Source organism: Pundamilia nyererei, unplaced genomic scaffold, assembly GCF_000239375.1.
Source record: "Pundamilia nyererei isolate P.nyererei 1_Seehausen unplaced genomic scaffold, PunNye1.0 scaffold00030, whole genome shotgun sequence".
Taxonomy (NCBI): Eukaryota; Metazoa; Chordata; class Actinopteri; order Cichliformes; family Cichlidae; genus Pundamilia; species Pundamilia nyererei.
In genome coordinates, this window is record NW_005187431.1 from 2733116 (window position 1) to 2751827 (window position 18712).

General features: G+C 41.5%; 1 protein-coding gene across 1 annotated transcript in view; it reads left to right on the forward strand.

Moving 5' to 3' along the window:
- Positions 1 to 18712, forward strand: part of col16a1 (collagen, type XVI, alpha 1) — a 77738-nt gene that overhangs the window by 38838 nt on the left and 20188 nt on the right. The window contains exons 10-43 of the mRNA XM_005728844.2: positions 2103 to 2138; positions 2232 to 2282; positions 2556 to 2588; positions 2760 to 2804; positions 4371 to 4409; positions 4526 to 4588; positions 5489 to 5533; positions 5622 to 5708; positions 6002 to 6040; positions 6788 to 6832; positions 6958 to 6993; positions 7091 to 7213; positions 7906 to 7941; positions 8333 to 8368; positions 8590 to 8715; positions 8970 to 9014; positions 9391 to 9426; positions 9513 to 9566; positions 10552 to 10602; positions 10689 to 10832; positions 11853 to 11888; positions 12772 to 12879; positions 13186 to 13308; positions 13408 to 13461; positions 13547 to 13588; positions 13965 to 14000; positions 14086 to 14139; positions 14236 to 14304; positions 14397 to 14450; positions 14858 to 14884; positions 15884 to 15937; positions 16248 to 16292; positions 16471 to 16542; positions 17319 to 17405. Of these exons, the coding sequence (XP_005728901.2) occupies positions 2103 to 2138; positions 2232 to 2282; positions 2556 to 2588; positions 2760 to 2804; positions 4371 to 4409; positions 4526 to 4588; positions 5489 to 5533; positions 5622 to 5708; positions 6002 to 6040; positions 6788 to 6832; positions 6958 to 6993; positions 7091 to 7213; positions 7906 to 7941; positions 8333 to 8368; positions 8590 to 8715; positions 8970 to 9014; positions 9391 to 9426; positions 9513 to 9566; positions 10552 to 10602; positions 10689 to 10832; positions 11853 to 11888; positions 12772 to 12879; positions 13186 to 13308; positions 13408 to 13461; positions 13547 to 13588; positions 13965 to 14000; positions 14086 to 14139; positions 14236 to 14304; positions 14397 to 14450; positions 14858 to 14884; positions 15884 to 15937; positions 16248 to 16292; positions 16471 to 16542; positions 17319 to 17405 (2031 nt within the window). The remainder of the gene's footprint in view (positions 1 to 2102; positions 2139 to 2231; positions 2283 to 2555; positions 2589 to 2759; positions 2805 to 4370; positions 4410 to 4525; positions 4589 to 5488; positions 5534 to 5621; positions 5709 to 6001; positions 6041 to 6787; positions 6833 to 6957; positions 6994 to 7090; positions 7214 to 7905; positions 7942 to 8332; positions 8369 to 8589; positions 8716 to 8969; positions 9015 to 9390; positions 9427 to 9512; positions 9567 to 10551; positions 10603 to 10688; positions 10833 to 11852; positions 11889 to 12771; positions 12880 to 13185; positions 13309 to 13407; positions 13462 to 13546; positions 13589 to 13964; positions 14001 to 14085; positions 14140 to 14235; positions 14305 to 14396; positions 14451 to 14857; positions 14885 to 15883; positions 15938 to 16247; positions 16293 to 16470; positions 16543 to 17318; positions 17406 to 18712) is intronic.

Consider the following 18712-nt stretch of genomic DNA (forward strand, 5'->3'; position numbering starts at 1 on the left):
AATTCTCTGAATCTTTTGATGATATTAAGTAAGTACGTAAGTAAGTAAAGTTTATTTATATAGCACCTTTCAGAGACATATGTCACAAAGTGCTTTACAAGGTAAAAACATAATACAGTCATAAAATACATCATAAAAACCCTGGTCTAATTAAAAGCTTTTTGAAATAAAAATGTATTTAGCTGCTTTTTGAAGGTCTGAGTCCAAACCCCGTAGAAATAGGGGAAGTGCATTCCACAGTCTGGGTGCAACAGCTTGGAAAGATCGGTCCCCTCGGGTTTTAAAACGAGTGTGGGGGACCACTAAAAGGTTTTGGTTTGATGACCTCAGGTTACGAGTGGAGGTATGTGTACGAATCAGATCAGCAATGTAGGGGGGGGGGGCTATATTACATACAATTTTATGCGGAGGAGCATTATTCTGAAATCATTCCACAATTTGCTGAAGCAGCTTTCTGCTATTGGTGAACCTCTGTGCATTTTACATGTGAGAAACTCTGCCAATTTCAGTGTCTCAGTTTAAACATGTGATATATTTTCTGTTCTGTTGTGACAAAATGAGGCTTCATGAGCTTTCCAAATCACTGCATCCTATTTAGTATTTACATTTCATATTTCACACTGCTAACACATTTAGCTTCTACATGGTATAGAGCCTAGTGTACATTCTCATTCTCATTACATAGTGAGCTGATAACAGTAGCTTTCCACCACATAACAAGCAACGGGCATGCTAATTTTCATTTAAGTTGCATTTTTAGCTAAAAGCTAGCCATTGCAGTTTTTGAGCTGAACTTTCTCAACTAGCCACATCTACAGAGATGTCCTTAGTCTGCATGTGCATCTTCAAAATGTGAAGTAGCACCTAGCAAACAGTTGATATCAAACCTGCACACAATAAAGTGTGAATACTTCCACAATGCAAAAGCTGTCCTCTCTGCCAACATGTTAGCTGACTGACTGACACAGGATTGGACCCATTCCACAAGCACACAGCTGCATGCCAAGTAGTTGGAGGGAGGCAGACACATTGCAGATGCGTCAGGGATTTTCTTTTTTTTCCCTCCCTCAACAAACAAAAGAAACATTTTAACAGTATTTGGTTGCTTATTTGCGAAACGAAGCTAAAAAAAAATCCAGCAACTTCAATTGGGGAAATTGCTTTTGCCATTAAAAAAGAAAGTATAGAAATGCCAATGCGGAGCATAGTATACATGCCAAAGCTTTGATTTCAAAGTTTTGGATTTGACAGCAAATCCAGCAAAGTGATGTGAATTAAAGCGATATTCAGTCGTACATTTTGCTCTTACACTTTTCTTTCCAACTTTGAGAAATGTGGAGAACAAACAACAAAAAGCAGGCTGCTGACGGTTTAAGTAGATGTATAAGAGGTCTTGACTAAGCCCACAGTCACAGAAGAGAGCTTGGAAAGAGTGACTCGTCACTGCAGCTGGTCTAGCCAGCCATTGATAGATTTGTAGCTGCTAAGAGTGAGCGAGTGAGTGCGTGAGGGTGGAAAAACAAAAAAGGGAAGAAAAAAAAAGAGAGAAGTGGGAGAATTACACATTGTCTCTGTGCTGTTACAGCCCTCTTCACAGCACAGTCACAGCTTCAGCTTATATGCAAACCTTCTGTTAATATGAAGGCAAGGCTCCCAGAAACACAGGACTGGGGATTTGGCTTTAATTACTCGCTTCTGCTAAAAATGCTTCAGTTATTTATAATGGTAATCCTTATTTTCCTATGCATGTGCCTGTGAGAGTGCACGCGAGTGTTTGTGCGCAGGCGTGTGTGTACCCTCCTGTGATGAGCAGCTGGTCTGCTCACTCCTGTGCTGAGGGAATCAGACATTCCTATTGATCTCCATCTCCCATGGGAGGTGTGTGTGTGTGTGTTTGTGTGTGTGTGTACACGTGTGTGTCCACCTCTGCTTCCCTTTGACTGCATACTGTAGAGCAGAATTCGATTTGTTTTTGTGCAACAGTGCCACTGCCAGGGGACAAATTGAACTGCAACGTTCATGTCTTATTCAGGCACACAGCAGGTCCTTCAGTGGATGTTAAACTCATATAATAATAAATCTCTGTTTCTCTGTGTCTGTAGTGTGGGGGGTGTTTACTCCTGAATAGGGAAGAAAATGTAAGGATCTCTGATCTTTACTTTCTCTTTCTTTCTATTTAAAGTGGTATAAAATCAGGCTGGTGGGTAACTGAGCGTTTTTGTGTTTTGCAGGTTGTAAACTTCGGCGGGGTTGCTGGGGTGAAAGGTGAAAAAGGGGACCGGGTGAGTATGAAGGATTACAACAAAGAATACTGACATTCATTTTGGGGGAGGGGGCGTAGTAAGACTAATATCAGAGGTATGAGCAATACGATCGCTTGTGCCTGGACATGTCTGCTTCGGCGCTTTGATATTGCTGTAGTCCAATACGATGTAGGCTGTTGACCAATTACCATCTAGGTGGTACGCATTGTTCGGTGCTCACTGATTCTATTCATCACCCACATCATTGTTCATTGCCATCATTGTTCTTTCTCTACCTCTCTCTATTTTCAGGGTGATGACTGTTCTGGCTCCCATTCAGGTCCAGTAAGTTACTTTTCCATTGTGTGTCACACTCACCCCACGCCACGCTTTGTGGAAAGGCATTGTTTTTTGGGTTGGTCCTTTTAGTTATTTGGCATGCAGTGCAGTGAGCCTGAAATTTTGGCCAATAGTGGTCTGTGATTATACATGCCAACCAAGTGTCTCTAACCTCAGTGCACAGAAGGACCCAAGGGGCAGAAGGGAGAGAAAGGCGAGTCGGTGAGTGCCAATACTGCCAAGGTTACAGCAGCACCTTCCACTGCCCTGCTAACCCCCTAGCTGTTTAGTTTGAGCTTTATTTGAAACCTCATTTTCCAGCATCCTTTTCCCAGTATTAATTATGCAGTGGGAATGATGGTGTGCTTTGTATGTTTATTTACTTGGTGAGTGACTCACTGAATTTGCATGAAAGTATATATGCAGGGCTTGGTTTCTCAAAGGATAGATTTGACTGGTTTAAAGAGTTAGATCAGCTTTAAATTTTATCCTCGATTGCTCTGAAGCAGGTCAGACCCATCAATCCATTTTCTACCGCTTAGTTGGCTTTGTGTCAAGGGGGCAGTACTCTAATCAGAATCGCCCAGACCTCCCTTCTCCACGGCCACTGCCTCCACCTCTCATAGAGATATAGAAAGGCATTACCAAGCCAGCTGAAAGACATAATCTCTCCATCTTGTCCCAGGTCTGCCCTGGGGTTTCCTCCTGGGTGGTCATGCCTGAAATCCAGGCGGCATCCTGGCCAGATGCCTGAACCACCTGGACCGGTTCCTTTCAATGCAGAGGAGAAGTGGCTCTATTTTGAGCAGCCCCCCAGGATGACTGAGTTCCTCACCCCTCCTCCGAGGTTGAGGCCAGGAACCCCCGTAGGAAACTAATTTCTGACATTTGTCTCTCACTCTTGACATTTGTGGGCTCACTCTTTCGGTCACTAGCCGCAATTCGTGGCCACATGTGAATGAAGAAAGTTAGAGCGTTGCACAAACATAAAGACTGACTTGACCGCCTACCTTTAGGCTAGCAAACCTTAAGACTCAGACTATCAGCAGCACCCAACAGGGCAGAAGAGAATAAAATAAAACCGGGTGTATTTCAGGTTTAAGAAACATAAACACTAGTAACCCTACTTTTACATTTATTCACACATATGTTGCCAGTGCCTTCTCTGCAAATCACATCATGAATTCACGAGATTAGGCAGGAAGTAGACTGTTTCATTCTGATCTGATGTCACATTTTCCACTGATTATCTCTCAAAAAGCACAATTTTTTTTTCTTCTTAGTTCCATCTGTGTTACTTGGTTGGGTGTGATCACTCAGTCAGGACTTTATTTTTTTATGTTGTTGTTGAGAAGTCTTAATTGATCCAATATTTATTACAACACATTCCTGCTTAAGATAGTCAAGGTCTAACGTGTTTTGTGCAGCAGATGAAGAATTTGAATTAGTTTGATCTAATCCATCCACAAAATCCATCTTTGCTTTGTGAAACCAACCCCGGGGTCTCTGTTTCTATATTAAATTTAGATTCTCAGCAATGAGTTGCGTCTGATTAATATGCAGCATGTAAAGCCATTCGGACTGCTGCTCTATAATGTGCTCCTGTTTCTCAAGTTGTTTGTTTGTGTGTGTCCAAATGGGGCATATGGCCCCTGCTGGTAGCCCTTACCGGTTGCCAACTGGTCACTGTGTTGTTTTGCTATGCTCCAGTGGTGTGTGTGGCTGTTTAGAGTTTCTTTAGAGCCAGGTCATTGATCTGGGCCTTGTCTCCATTCACTCTCTCCACAGGCGACCCCTGCCAACTGGGGCGAAGCAGCTGGGTACAAGGTGAAGAGCTTAAGAAACTTTTGGTGATGAATAATAAAGATATGACTTTTTAATGATCATCTAATTAAAGTCTAACCTCTTGCTTTTTCATTCCTCACCCCCCTCTGATTCTCCAGGGAGACAAAGGTCAGAAGGGTGAGAGGGGTCCACAGGGTCTGACAGGCACCCCAGGAAAGGATGTAGGTGTTTTTGTGTTTGTTGGTTTTACTTCTTTTTGCTTTCAAATTAGAGCGTTAGAATGAACCAAAGTACCTTTCAGGCTTGAAATTTAGAGTTTAGCTTTCAATCTACATTTCAATAGCACAAACATGAGTGCACACTCACAAACATACTAATTCATTCACGCACATCCACTTATGCAGCCACTTTTATCAAGCTGGAGCGGATATTCAGTAAACGCATACGGTATTACTATTTAAGCTCAGGCGCCCATTGATATTTATTCCCCCCTCCTCTCTCTCTCCCATTGCGTTAAGTCGGCCTGTTAATGCCTGTTAGATTAGGCTAGAGCAACAAAGCTTGCACAATCAATGCTGCCTCATTGACTGTGCTGTTCGTCTCTCACACAGGCGGGCGTCTATTCAGGAAGACTTAAACCTTTTAATCTTCCCTGTTCAGTGCAGTGATCCTGTAGACGCATGAAAAGTTTTGAGGAACAAATTACGACATGTGTGTGCTCTGAGATATTCCCCTGGTTTCAGCGTCAGGCGTGCACTCACACTCACGTTCACCGGGCTAAGTGCTTGTTGTGGCCAGATGGATTTGGTGGAGGATAGATTTTCTTAAGTCTCCCATCCATCTGACATTGTGAATATGAATGTGCTGTTGATGTGACTTGAATCAGACAAGGAGAAAATATTACGTATGCACCACTGAAGACGATACATCTTACAGTCTCTACATTTCTCCCGTTTTTTTCTTATTTCTCAGACGAGGAACATCAGACAAATGGAGGAAAACAAGTGTCTTTAACAATTTATGAAGATATTTTGCAGATAAATTTCAACACAGTTTGTTTGATTATTTGGAGTTGGCACTGATGATGGCAATTCTCTTTTTTGTCTGTCACCTTTTCCCAGGGTCGAGCGGGATCGGTCTGTGTGGTCGGCCCCAAGGGACAGAAGGTCTGTCTGCATCACGTCTACAATTAACCTGTCACATTCTTGCAGTCCAGTTTGCATTTAATAGATATGTTTTGAAATTGTTTCCCAGGGTGTCCCTGGTATGGTAGGTCCGGAAGGATTGGCAGGAGAGCCAGGAAGGCCGGGACTACCAGGGGTCGGAAAACCAGGTCCTCCAGTGAGTACGCTTTTTAATTAAAGAACTGGTCACAGAAAGCAGAAGAATGATATACACAATTACTGGACAATGTCCTTGCACTGATTATCTTAATGTCCTTATCCTCATTTTTGAAATGGCTTCTATTTGACCAAAGTGTGTGTTTCTTTGTGGGGGGGGTTAGCCACAGCTCTCAGAAATACATGGCAGGATGTGGCAGAATGCTTTCTTTTGATCAGATTGCTCCTGATTAAAGTCTAAAAGCATCTTAGGATGGCATTTTAAAAGATTCATTTCCTTTTTTTCCTTCCCAGGGCCCTCCTGGTGAACCCAGCGGTGCAAAAGGAGAAAAGGTAAACTTACATTTTGACTTATGATTGTTATAATAATGCTCTTAGGCATATTATAATAAAGATGTCCTTTTTGCTTTAATATATGAAGCATTCAAGGCCGTGGCACTCGAGTGCCTTTGTATCTCGGAAGGTACCACTGCAGCTACTATTACCATTAGCATTAGCATTCACTAACTTAAAAAAGATATGTGCATATATTTGTTAAGAAGATACTTGTTAAGAAGGGAGGACGATTGTTAGTAAGGAGTTTGAAAAGCTGAGAGTAACTTAAAGCTGTTGAAAAAACTAAAGAAACAAGTACTAGTTAGCTAACTAAATAGTTCAAATAGTTAGCTAAAAGTAAGGTATAAATGTTTAACTAAAAAGAATAAATATCAAAAATGTGTGACATATCTACCTAATTAATAAAGGAACAGTTGAAACTATTAGCCAAAGTTAATATACAGATAGTTGAAATGGCGACTTTTTAAGCATGGTTGAAACCATGATACCTGACTAAGTATCATGGCGTTAAATAGGCTAGTTAGCAGAAAAGTAATTGAAAATGCAATGTTTTTTGCAACGTAATAATGTAAATGCAGTGGTTTTGAGGATACTCAAGGTCCTGTCCCAGTGTAAATGCTTTATGCAAATACTGCTTGCAAGTTGTTAGTTGATTGTTTGCACATCAAGAACCAGCAAAGGCAAAAAGAAATGTCTTATTACTAAAAAAAAAAGCTTTCTGTAAAACAGCTGTTGTATTTACAGGGCGATAAAGGAACTTCTGGAGAAGATGGATTCCCTGGAGAACCAGTGAGAGACTTTTTTAAACATCGATTAGTATTCTGTAATGTATGGATGGGCTTCCAGGTTATGGACATGATTTGAACTTTGATCCGATATGTCAGTGTTTGAATGAGATTGTGCTGTTTTCAAAGGGTCCAAGAGGACCACCTGGATATAAAGGAGAGAAGGTATATCTTGTAAACGCTATATTTAATCTCTATATGCATTTTGTCTGAGTCCTCTCTCATCATCACATTGTACATCTAACTTGCGTTAAATCTTCAGGGTGACCCATGCGAAGTGTGTCCAGTGCTGCCTGCAGACATAGGCAACAAAGTGGCTTTGCAAGGGAAACCTGGCCCTAAAGGAGAGCCCGGATTACCAGGGATAGGAGAGAGAGGACCGTCTGTAAGTAGCGCGCTTGACCGGAATGTCATCTGCGCCTGACCGGAATGTTAAGTTTGCCATTTTTTTACGATCTTGCTACATTTCTTTATTATGGAGTTGTAGACACGGTCAGAGTTGTAGCTGACAATTGAACCTTGAGCACACTTTTTTTTTTTTTTTTGATAACGCATATTTTTTATTTTTCTTATCATTCAGAGGGAAAGTGTGGCATTTATGTCTACCTTGGGCTTTTATTTGCCCTTGTAATTCTCACAGTATTGCAGCAGCTCAAGGGGAGAAGGCGTGATATGCTGTCAAAAGTTTATCCTCCAAGGCAAAGGGCTTTTTCTTAATGTAATCTTAACTCGTCTCTCTGTCTCTCTAGTGAGTCAGGACTCGGCACCCTGTGCATTGTGTTTCTCTTTCTGTTCATTCCGCATCTTCCCACTTACCCCAGCAGGTGAAATAGAGAATGATTTGTGGTGGGGGAAAAAAGAATATAAATCTCAAGCCTTATGAGATTCACTGTGCAACGATTTCCAATAGTGCCAGTATCCATCTGTCATACCTGGTTAGGGCAGAAGGAGAACGAGGTAGAGCAGCAGAGAGGAAGAGGGGAGATATGACCTTACTCTCACAAAGTTGAACTAACATTCTTGCTTCTAGATAATTCCTGTTCTTCCCACCTCTTCCCTTTTCTCTGTATTTAACAGGGTCTTCGAGGTGCAGATGGCAAGGAAGGACGGAAGGTATTGAGCCCCCCCCCCATTCATTTACAGCTTATGGTTCATTCATATTCTGTGGAAGCGTGGCCTATTCATCTGCATTCCTACACATTCAGATATGCTAACATCAGCACTGTAGACGACTCCCTCCTAAAGCAGAAGCAAGCCAACCAGCAGTACAGACGAAAGTCAGCGCGCACACACTTTCAACACTCCTTCACATGGCTATCTAAGTGGGTCGATTCCCAATGCATGTATGTGCAGGACTGACATACTCCCATATCTGCCTAATTGTTATAGCCAGAATGCTTCCAATGCCATGCTGAGACAGGACATGACAAAGCAAGCCTGCTTGTCAGGATGCGCTCGGTCTAATATGCCTTCTTGACTGTTGTCTTTTTGTATGTTTTGGCAGGGAGAACCAGGATCTGATGGTACCAAAGGTGAAAAGGTCAGCTCTGTGTCTTTTTTATGTTTGAGGCTAAACAGTTACCTGTTTCCACAAGTCTTGCAGCACCAGAATGTTTCTAACCTTATTAATGTGATTTCTTTTTTTCCATGACTGGCAACTTGTTTGACCGGGTCAAAGAACCAAATGAGTCTGTTCTGATTATTCGTTCAAGGCAGTCTGTGACCCACTCTGAACTTCCCTGCTCCGTCTGTGTGTTTTAGGGAGAGTCGTGTTCTGCGTGCCCCACTCTCGGAGAGTTTTCTAACTCTGTCCCCGGTGTCATGACCCAAACCCAACAGCAAAAAGGCGAGAAGGGAGAAGCTGGAATTGGGCAGAAAGGAGAGAGGGTAAGCCTATTTACGAGGGATTAATGTGATTCTGGTGATCAATAAGAAGCAAATTGCACACAAAGTTAAAAACAACAACCAAAAAAAGACTTTGGACCTACTAAGGGGAAGCAGTGATATTTAAACTGAGTGGATAATTGGGTTGTTTGACTATACTCCTATTGGTGATTTTGTCACTATATTTGCTCGCATGTGTGTGCATTGATAAGTACCTTAATTAAAATGATATATTGTCCACTTTTTCTCCTACACAGGGGCAGCCGGGAGATGTAGGGCCGGCTGGTCTTAGAGGAGAGCAGGTAAGTCGCACAAAAAGAAACATGAACAGAGTAGGTGACCTCAATAGCAGACAAGGCTTACATAAGGGGAACTCACTCAGTAGGTTTCTGAGTGAAGCTCTTAATAGACTTCATGAGGAAGATAATCACAGCAGTGCACTAATTTTAGTGCCCCAGACTGTTTGCCATTGGGATTTTCCTCAGTGGGAAACTTATTAGTGAAGAGCTTAGGTAGTCAAAAGCCAATTTTTTATTTCTTATTTATTTTTTATTTTTTTAGATGGCTGCCTGTAGGGTCTGTACTATCAAATGTGAATTACCAATTGAAAAGACCCATCCATTTTTATTAATTCTTAAAATTTAGATTGTGATTTTTTTTTCTTCCACTCCACTGCAGGGTAGTCCAGGCAGCAGAGGAGCTGATGGAAAGACCGTAAGTTCAGATTCAGTACTTTTTAAACATCATTTTTTGGATGACATACCGATTTACTGAAGTCATAAAATGTGCCCACGAGACAGGGAAAACCTGGATCAAGGGGACCAAGTGGCAAGGATGGACAGAAAGGTGAAAAGGTAGGAAAATATGTCAAAAGGTTTTGGATCCCTTTTGATGGCCAAGATTTAAAAACCAGACTTATCTTTTTATTCAATATAATCCAAAGTGAGTGACTGAGCCCATTAACCCATCAGGAAAGTGTTTACAGAGGTTAATACAGAAAGTATAGACTCTTCTGCATTGGCTTAATCTTTCCACCTCAGAAGATTAGAAGATTAATGTTTTCTCCTGTCTATGTGTACCACTTTGGTGCTTTTCCTAGCTCTCTTAAGTAACACCTTGGTACTCTTTTTAGTTTGTTGAATTAACACGTTTGCACCCTTTCTATCTCATCACATTAACACGTTTGTACTTTCTCAAGCTCACCAAAGTAACACCCTGGTACTCTTTTTGGCCCACTAACACAACATTACCACACTTTTCATCTTGCTAAATTAAAACCCCAGTACCCCTGCTAGCATGCTAAAATAGCACATGAAATTGACATGAAAACTGTAGCTCTAGTGGTGATAATAACTGCAAAGAATATGAAAATATATACTAAATATAAATATGTACTTCCCACAATCTAATGAGCGAGAACTGTGCCCTAACCTGTGAATGTTTAGCATGAGTTAAATGTAATACATCACAGCTGCAGAAATTAGCGATTTAGATTAAAAGTAGCATTAGCATATAAACTCCCAATGTTTCCTGGCACAAGTTAAGAGTATGGAATCTTCATTCTCTATGTTCACCATCCAAGTTTTTTAATGTCAGCATGCATGCTATTAAAAGAAGAACAACACTATATTCCATGTCTCCTACTGAGACAAAAAACCTTTCAAGTCTACCTTCCAAGCTTTATATCTCATAAAAAATATCTCAAGTTCTACTTTAACAAGTGGTATTGTTTTCAGCTAGAGGTTCTTCACTCCGAAATCCTCTCCATTTCTTACTACTGAGTGTTTTATATGTTATGTTATTCCAAGGTTTTTTAATTTTACGTTTATACATTCTAAGGGAGAACAAGGGCAGCCTGGTGTTAGTTCTCCGGGCCAAAAGGGTGAGAAGGTAAGTGCGGATGTATTTGTTGGTTTTGTATCCTTTAATATTTTTATTATGCAAACTCATCTTGTTGACTCCCTTGCTTTACCTAGGGCGAGTGCGGTGTGTGTGAATCATCAGAGGTTGGCCGGATACCTGCTAATATCAAAATGCCAGTGGGAGCAAAAGGCAGTCAAGGTGAACCAGGTCCTCAGGGGCCACCAGGACCTCCAGGTCTTGGGGCTGAAGGCAAACAGGTGCGTATCCATCACACTGATTCGAAGCATCTTTTTGGAATCCAAAAACAGCTTCACCTTAGATTATTCTAATATGTTCATGTATTGTTGTCTTCTTTTCAGTTAGGAAAAAATTACAGAAATGGTGCAGCGTATTTTACTGTATTGCTGCTAAAATAACTGTATCTCAAAGAAACATGTAGATGGAAGTGCTAATGACAGGGTAGCACCTTTTAAGACCTTCTTGGCTTTGCTTGTAGAGAGCACTACGGTATGAAAGAAGGAATAAAATATTTATTTATATAGTGCCAAATCACAACAGCAGTTGCTTCAGGGTGCTTTATATTTTTAAGGTAAAGCCCCGACAGAGAAAACCCCAACAATCAGATGACCCCCTTATGAGCAAGAACTTGGCGACAGTGGGACAGAAAAACTCCCTTTTAACAGAACGAAACCTCTATAAATCCTTAAAAAGAAACAATGCCACTTGGCTAAATTAGCATGTAACAGTGACATAGCTTGCAACCAAACCCAAGAACAAACAAAAATGGAAACAGCACTGCACACACCATTACTTCCATAAGTGATCTTCATCAGAATTAGTAACTCAAATCGCATTATGCAAATTCCACAAAACCAATGCAGCTTCTTTCCGATCCTTGCAGAGTAAAAAGGATTAAGCATTATCCTGATGAGTGAGACTTTTAAGGTACTGAAAGATTGTGCCTCAAGGGTGCGTCAACCCATAATACTTATTGTACAAATCGGCTATACAGCAAATCTCCTCTTACCACAGAAGTGCTACTAAGTATAATAAATCTCTTTTGGCTTGTGTCATCCCCCCAATTACATGCTGTTTGCTTCTGTGGTTAGCTCTGTGTCAACAGTTTTTATTTTATCTGAATGGATAGAGGCTCCCACAGTATTTGCAGATGACTGCACATGTGTTTTGAAAGTGCACGTGCATGTTTGTGTTTCTACCTGTGTGCATGCATTTTTTTTTACATTTTTACATCCTCTTTTTTTTTTTTTACTTTACAGGGCCCATCAGGGCTGCCTGGTGCCAAAGGAGAAAAGGTAAATTACTCAGTAATGTCTCCTATGGTTTGACCTAGTAAGTTAAGAAATTAAACCCCACATATGAAATCTACAACCATTCTGTGACATTTACCCAGTGCCCACATAACCAAAGCAGTATGCTGACAAAATGAGACTATTTGGAGTTTTTGGTGGCCTTTAGAGGCAGCCAGGCGTTCTCACATAAGCACAGGCCGAGGATGTCTGGAGGAATCCCACGCCGCGTATTAAATATTGTGCTTATTTTAGATCACAGAATCCATGTGGTGGAACATTCGCATCACTTTACCTATAAAACCGAGAAATAAATCTCCCAATAACAGAGCCAAGCTGCCTTAAATTACCTTGAAAGTCATCCACAGGAATCACTCTGCTTCAACTTCAAAGTGAAGGAAGATAGTTACTGGAATACTGAGATTGATTTTTTTTTTCCACATAAACACAGATCAGACAAAAATACTGGCCTGGTTGATGTTGGGGAGGGAATTCTTAGCTACCCTGTGGAGCTGCCTTGTAAATACTCAAAGGTTTCCAATTAGTGTAAAACTGCATTGTGGGTATTGGTGGCATCCACCATACGTGTACATTTTCTTTCTCATAAGATCGCAAAACCTTTTTAATTAATATCATGCATTATTCACGTCTGTGTTTGCTCACTAGAAATCTTCTTCTCCACTACCTTTGATGATACAATTCATGCTGCAGCCAGCTGTCAATAAGTATCATAGCATGAAACCATCAGAAAGGTTGCATCACTCACAGTCTTTTAGTTGTTCTTGGTGGAAAAAAAAAAAGAAGCCTGCCTAGAATTCATTTTGAGCATTGTGCACACTAAATACAGGTCACTGCCTCTCCTTTTAACAATGAATTTCAATTTAACCAGGGTGAGCAAGGAGATCGAGGAGAGAATGGATTAGATGGAGCTACTGGAGCCCCAGGAATGCCTGGAGACCATGGTCGGGATGGCCAACGGGGCTTGAAGGGAGAAAAGGTAGTTTAGCATTCCTGGACCTTTACCTTCCATCGTCTGATGCCAGTGCCAGTATAAAATGTGTCAGTCGTGTCTCTGTACCTTAGAGATCTAATTTGTTTTTTTTAAATGGACTTAGATTTGTCTCTCCATCCATTGAGAGCATCTATTACATATTAGGAAATAGGAGTTAGAATTGATGCTGATTAGCTAAATGGAGACACAGAAGTTGGAATGAAGTTTGATTCGTCCTGAGCTACTTGGATTGTGATTTTGGATTTGCTGATTTGCTTTTATTTTATTTGTTTATTTGTTTATTTTTTACAGGGGGACGCGTGTACCAGCTGCCCTTCTGCTGGTGCTGTCGTGGGTGACGGTGTAGCTGTGCCAGGCCCCAAAGGAGAGAAAGGAGACCCCGGCCCCCCAGGAGAAGGAAAGTCTGGCAAAAATGTAAAGGCACTTGTTTATAAGTGGATATACTTTAAGTTCTGTGCTGTGAGAATTGCACACGATGAGTTTGGTTTTTTTTGGGGTTTTTTGTCATTTCAGGGAAAGCCAGGTTTGCCTGGTGTGCAGGGCCCCGTCGGTCCCAAAGGAATCAAGGTGTGAATTCCCATTTATTATATTATCATGTTTATAAATAAATATGGATGACTGATTCACTGTCAATGTATTTTGTCGTCTATAGGGAGAAGTCGGAGTCCCAGGAATTGGCCTTCCAGGACCACAAGTAAGGCTGACGTCTCCTGAGGGAAAAAAAAAAGAAACCATCTGGATCAAGTTTGATGTTGACATTTGAAACAGCTGTTAGACACAACACTCACGCAGCTCCTAGGTGGATGCTGTTTTAATCTCACTGCACCAAATTCCCCCATGACATCAGCGATTAGAGTTTTACGGTCTCGCAGATCTGACAGTGGAGTTGTAAATAACCACCATAAAGTAATTTGGGAGTTTCTTCTCTCTGAAATCCTTTGACCTCTCGTGGAATAACAGCTCATTGATTTGTCAGTCTTTGTCCATGTCTTTGCTCTTTTCTCCCCAGACTTCGTTAACCTTCAGATTCTTTTTTTTTGTTGTTGTTGTTGTTTGTGTTTCCATCATAGGGTGAAGAGGGACCAAGAGGACTCCCAGGACTTGTAGTAGGCTTCTCCTATTTTTAAAGTGCTTTGTTATTTCTTTACACTGCATATGTAGACTTTAGTCTAATCTCTGCTTTTTGTACAGGGACTTGCTGGTGCCAGAGGATCACCTGGGCCTGCTGGCCCTGCAGGGGAGAAGGTAGCAGAAAAAACAAGTGACTTAAACTCTAAATTGCCTTTGTACAGTTACATGAACCCTCTTTAAACTTATGTGTTGGGTTTTTACTGTTCGCAGGGCTTCAAAGGTGACTCTGGGCTTCCTGGACCACCTGGTCCCCTGGGCGTTGGAGTAACAGGCCCCCCGGTATGACGTAAATATGTCTTTCTGCCTCTCCATATGATGTAATGCTTATATGTTTTCAAACACCCTCTCCTATTTCCTTTTTTGACCCACAGGGTAGAGATGGAGCCCGCGGCTCCACGGGACTGCCGGGAGCTGATGGAAGACCTGTGAGTTGTTCATTTAAAGTCTGTTTCAACACATGTTTTTCACATGTTTTTGTTACTTATGAATCTGCAATTCAGAGAGTTGTCAGAGAAATTCAAGTGGCAAACTCGAGTTGTCGCCCGTGCGTTAGCGTCTTTTCAGACTTTTAATTTTCTTTGAGCTTCTTTGGGAATTGTCCTTGATTTAGGCATCATTTGTAACCAAGGATGTCTGCCTCGATCCATAACAGAGGCGATGTCTGCTCCCATCTCATCCTCCGTCCCCTGATCTGCTCTCAGCTCACTGCCCCGTGAGCTTTCTTCTGAAACAACAAAGCAAGAGTAACTAAGTGTTTGTCTTTGTGTGTGCGTGTGTGTGTGTGTCTGTTCGTGTGTGTCTGTGTGTGTGTGTCTGTCTCCTACTCTTGCAGGGGCTTGATGGAGCTAAAGGGGACAAGGTAAGTCTACCGTTTTGTTTGGATGAAGGAAACTGGAGGGGTTTTAATATAAAGAGGGTGGAACAGATGGTAATCACAAGAGATGGCTCAACACCCCACTACCACACCAGCCTTGCCCAATCCCTTGTCTCACACACACACACACGCATACACACACACACACACATGTACGTGCACGCACCGGCCTCAGGGCACATATAGAGTAGCAGTGGAGGTGACAAGTGTACTGTTGCTGGCAGACAAGAGGAGTTTTGGGGGCCTTAAGAGAGAGCGTGTGCGAGACTATTAATTACTGAATTCATCAGAGCCACTGGTCCAGACTGTCACCGAGCGGGTGGGAGAGATGAAGACGTGGCAGAGGCAGAGTTTAAGGGTCGGGAGGGGTATAAGATGTGGGGGCAGAGTTGTTTGTGAGGGCTGAGGTGAAAAGAAGAATAAAGTTAAGAAAGAATAAGAAGTTGGAAAAAAAAATCCGAAAACAGAAAAAATGTGCAAGTGGTAACTTAGCCTTTATTCTGTGGATTTATTAAGACTCTGTGGCTCATGCATACTCTGAAAAAAATGATTTTGGTTGGAATATAGTGAGAACAGATGCATATGAAGAGATATTATGTGGTTTCCTCTTATGTTAGCTGTATTTGTGTAATTGTACAATTGCATGTTCATTGTATATATGCAAAAGTTAAAGCTTTTTGGGCAGTTTTGTGTATTGCTGCACTTCATATTCCTGACACAGTATGAATAAAAAAAAAAAAACAGCAACTTTAAATCCCTGCCAGTTACAAGTGTCTTTGTAACACATCAAGATTTAACAAAACGGAACAAAAGTGCCACGAAAGCTGAAAGAGTTCTGGCTTTCTTCCTGTAACAAGAGCAGTTTTAATCTTGAATGAGGGCTCATTTTGCAGCCTGTGCTTAAAATCGTGCCCAGTTTCACTTTACTGTTTGATTCTTTTTTTAAAGATCTGCTTTTTCGGGTCTTTTTTATGTATATTTCAGGGTGAACCTGGAGAGTGCGGCTGCCTAATGCCGCACACGGGCGTAGGCGGACCTGTAAGTACACCCATGCTGGAATCGCTACATGTGGACAGGCAAATTCATCTAAAGTAGAGAGAGCATTGCTGCTCAGTGTATGTTTTAAGAGCACAGGTCGGATGATTTGGTGCGAGTCCAAAGGTAACATGTTGAGAAAAAAGAAACTGCTGAGTTTTTTTTTTATTTCTTTTTCTCTCTTTTTTTTTGCTCTTCCACAGTTTTCTGTAGTTTGACATTTGTTGTGTAATTCTTAACATCACACTGTGTGCTTTCTGTATATCCTGCGAGCAAAGGTGCATCTCTGATTTTGACTATTCTTGCCTTGCAGGGAGCTCCAGGAACTCCAATAAACACGTGGCAGCCCGGGCCTCAGGTCTGATCTGTCAGCCGAGCCGTCCTGTATGACAGCTTAGGCTTTGTGTGAACGCTGTGTGTCTGTTGTTACCTTGCAAACTTTGTTTGGAAAATCGCAGCGCTCGTCTCCTTTTTTGGGGGGTTTCACTGTCAGACTATAATGTAATAATTTGTGGTCCTCTCTTCATATGTTGCAGGGTCCCCCAGGACCTCCTGGCCCACCTGGACCCCCTGGGCCTCAGGGAGTTATTGGAAGCCAAGGACCTCAGGTATAAGCGAGAGTGCAAGTAGGATGGTCAGGGGGGAGGGGTTATGTCTTTGCTTCAATTCAGAAGCTGCTTCATTATGCTGAATTGAAAAAAAGAAGCTACTTATGTAGGCTTTGAGCTTGGGCAATTTGGGTTCATAAATAAGGCTTTAACGTGCTTTGCATTTTCATGGGTGAATTAAATCCATATTATGCATGTAGGAAATGAACTGTCATTATATAAAGTATGTGTGCAGTAGCTTGGACACAAGCAGGTTAAGGATCAAATCAAGTTTAAACTTCAAAAACGCACTAACCCATCTGGTGCTTCGAGCTTTAACCCATGTGGGAAGCAACTGAGCAAGCTTTCTGAATGTCAGTCAAGACATGAACAGTTATTTGAAGGTCTGGCTTTAAATACACCAAAGATGCAAAGCTTACTCAAAGTATGAATTTGGCTCATTTGAGAAGTTTTTTCTTTTTTTTTCATTTAAACAGACCTTCAAATAAAGTGATGCTCTGGTCTGTGCTGCAAGAGTCAAAGGCGTAAGAAACTTTAGAAGTGACTGGGTTGGAGATATCATGTCTTTGAAAAGAGTGCATTTGTTTTTTGTTTTTTTAAATTCAGTAGTGTTCCGAGATTTTTTTTTTCCAAGTTTCATAAGACATGGCCGGAGAGGGAAGAGGTTTCGTCATTTTGGCACTGCCCCTTTGACTCTGCCTTTACCATTGGTGCCGATGGGAGTGGCTAGCCCTCGATTGGCAACAAACTAGTTCAACCTCAGTTCCTTCTTTCAGGGTATCCCTGGAAACGACGGGCTACCGGGGAAACCGGGTTTGCCTGGAAACATCGTAAGTAATAATAGAGAAAAAGGAGGAGAGGCGGCTCTTATCTGCTGATTTGAGATCTGGGGCCTTGTGTATAAATGATGCAAAAGCACGAAATAAATACATATGGAAGGAAGTGGAATTATATATAAGATATTCCCAAGAAGGGAAGACTCATGAGTTTATTTTCTAAACATTTAGTTTTTCACAAACTTTATTACATCATGATTAAAGTGGTTTATATACTCTGCCCCAAAATGTGCTGTGTTTACTTTTGTTAAATTCTGTATTTGAAGCACAAATCCTGCTTTTCTGCTTTTAATTTGAAACCGCTGATGCGAGAGGAAGGAAGTTTGTTTTTTTGTTGGACAAAATTAAAAGGTGGTATGTAGGTATCTGGCTCGTACAGTACAAAGTGGAGAAAATAATTATTTGAGCACTTGCTGAATTCACAAGTAAATGGACTGATGCTTATATAGCGCTTTTCTACTCTCTCAGAGTTATCGAGGCGCTCTATACAACATGCCACATTCACCCATTCTCACAAGCACTTTATCTATACTTAGTGTTATCTAACTACATTCACACTCTGATGGAGAGCAACTTGGGGTTAGTATCTTGCCCAAGGATACTTGACATGCAAACTGGAGGAGCCAAGGATTGAACCATCAACCTTCCGATCAGTAGGTGACCTGCTCTACCTCCTGAGCTACAGCCACCCCTAAAGAAGTTGCTCACTTACAAAGAAATTATAATTTTGTAATTTTTTGCTAGTTTCATTTTACTGGAGAGACGGAATATAAACGGAAAATCCATAAAAACACATTAAATAAAAGTTATACATTGATTTGCATGTCACTGAATGAAATAAATATTCGATCCCCAAGGAAGACCAAAGACATTTCTTGTAGTTGGTCACCAGGTGTTTTTTGGTCCACTCCTCTTTATGGAGACCCTCAAAATCCTTAAAGTTTCTTGGCTGCTGTTTGGTAACTTGAAGCTTCAGCTCCCTCCACAGAATTTCTCTAGCACTGAGGTCTGGAGACTGTCTAGGCTTCCATGACCTTAACCTGCTTCTTCTTTAGCCACTTCTTTGTTGCTTCTGTGGTTTGTTTCGGGTCATTGTGATGGTAGAAGACCCATCTTCAGTGTTCTGCCTGAGGGAAGACTTGTGCTTGTGCTGCAAGATTTCAGTCCATTACAGCAAAGTGTGTTACTAAACGGTGTTCTTGGTCACTGTGGTCCCATCTGGATTCAGATTACTAATATGCTCCTCCCGTGTAGTTTTGGAATGATCCACCACCTTTCTCATGACCATCCACACCCCAAGGAGCTCTAGACCCAGGGCTATTGACAGTTATTTT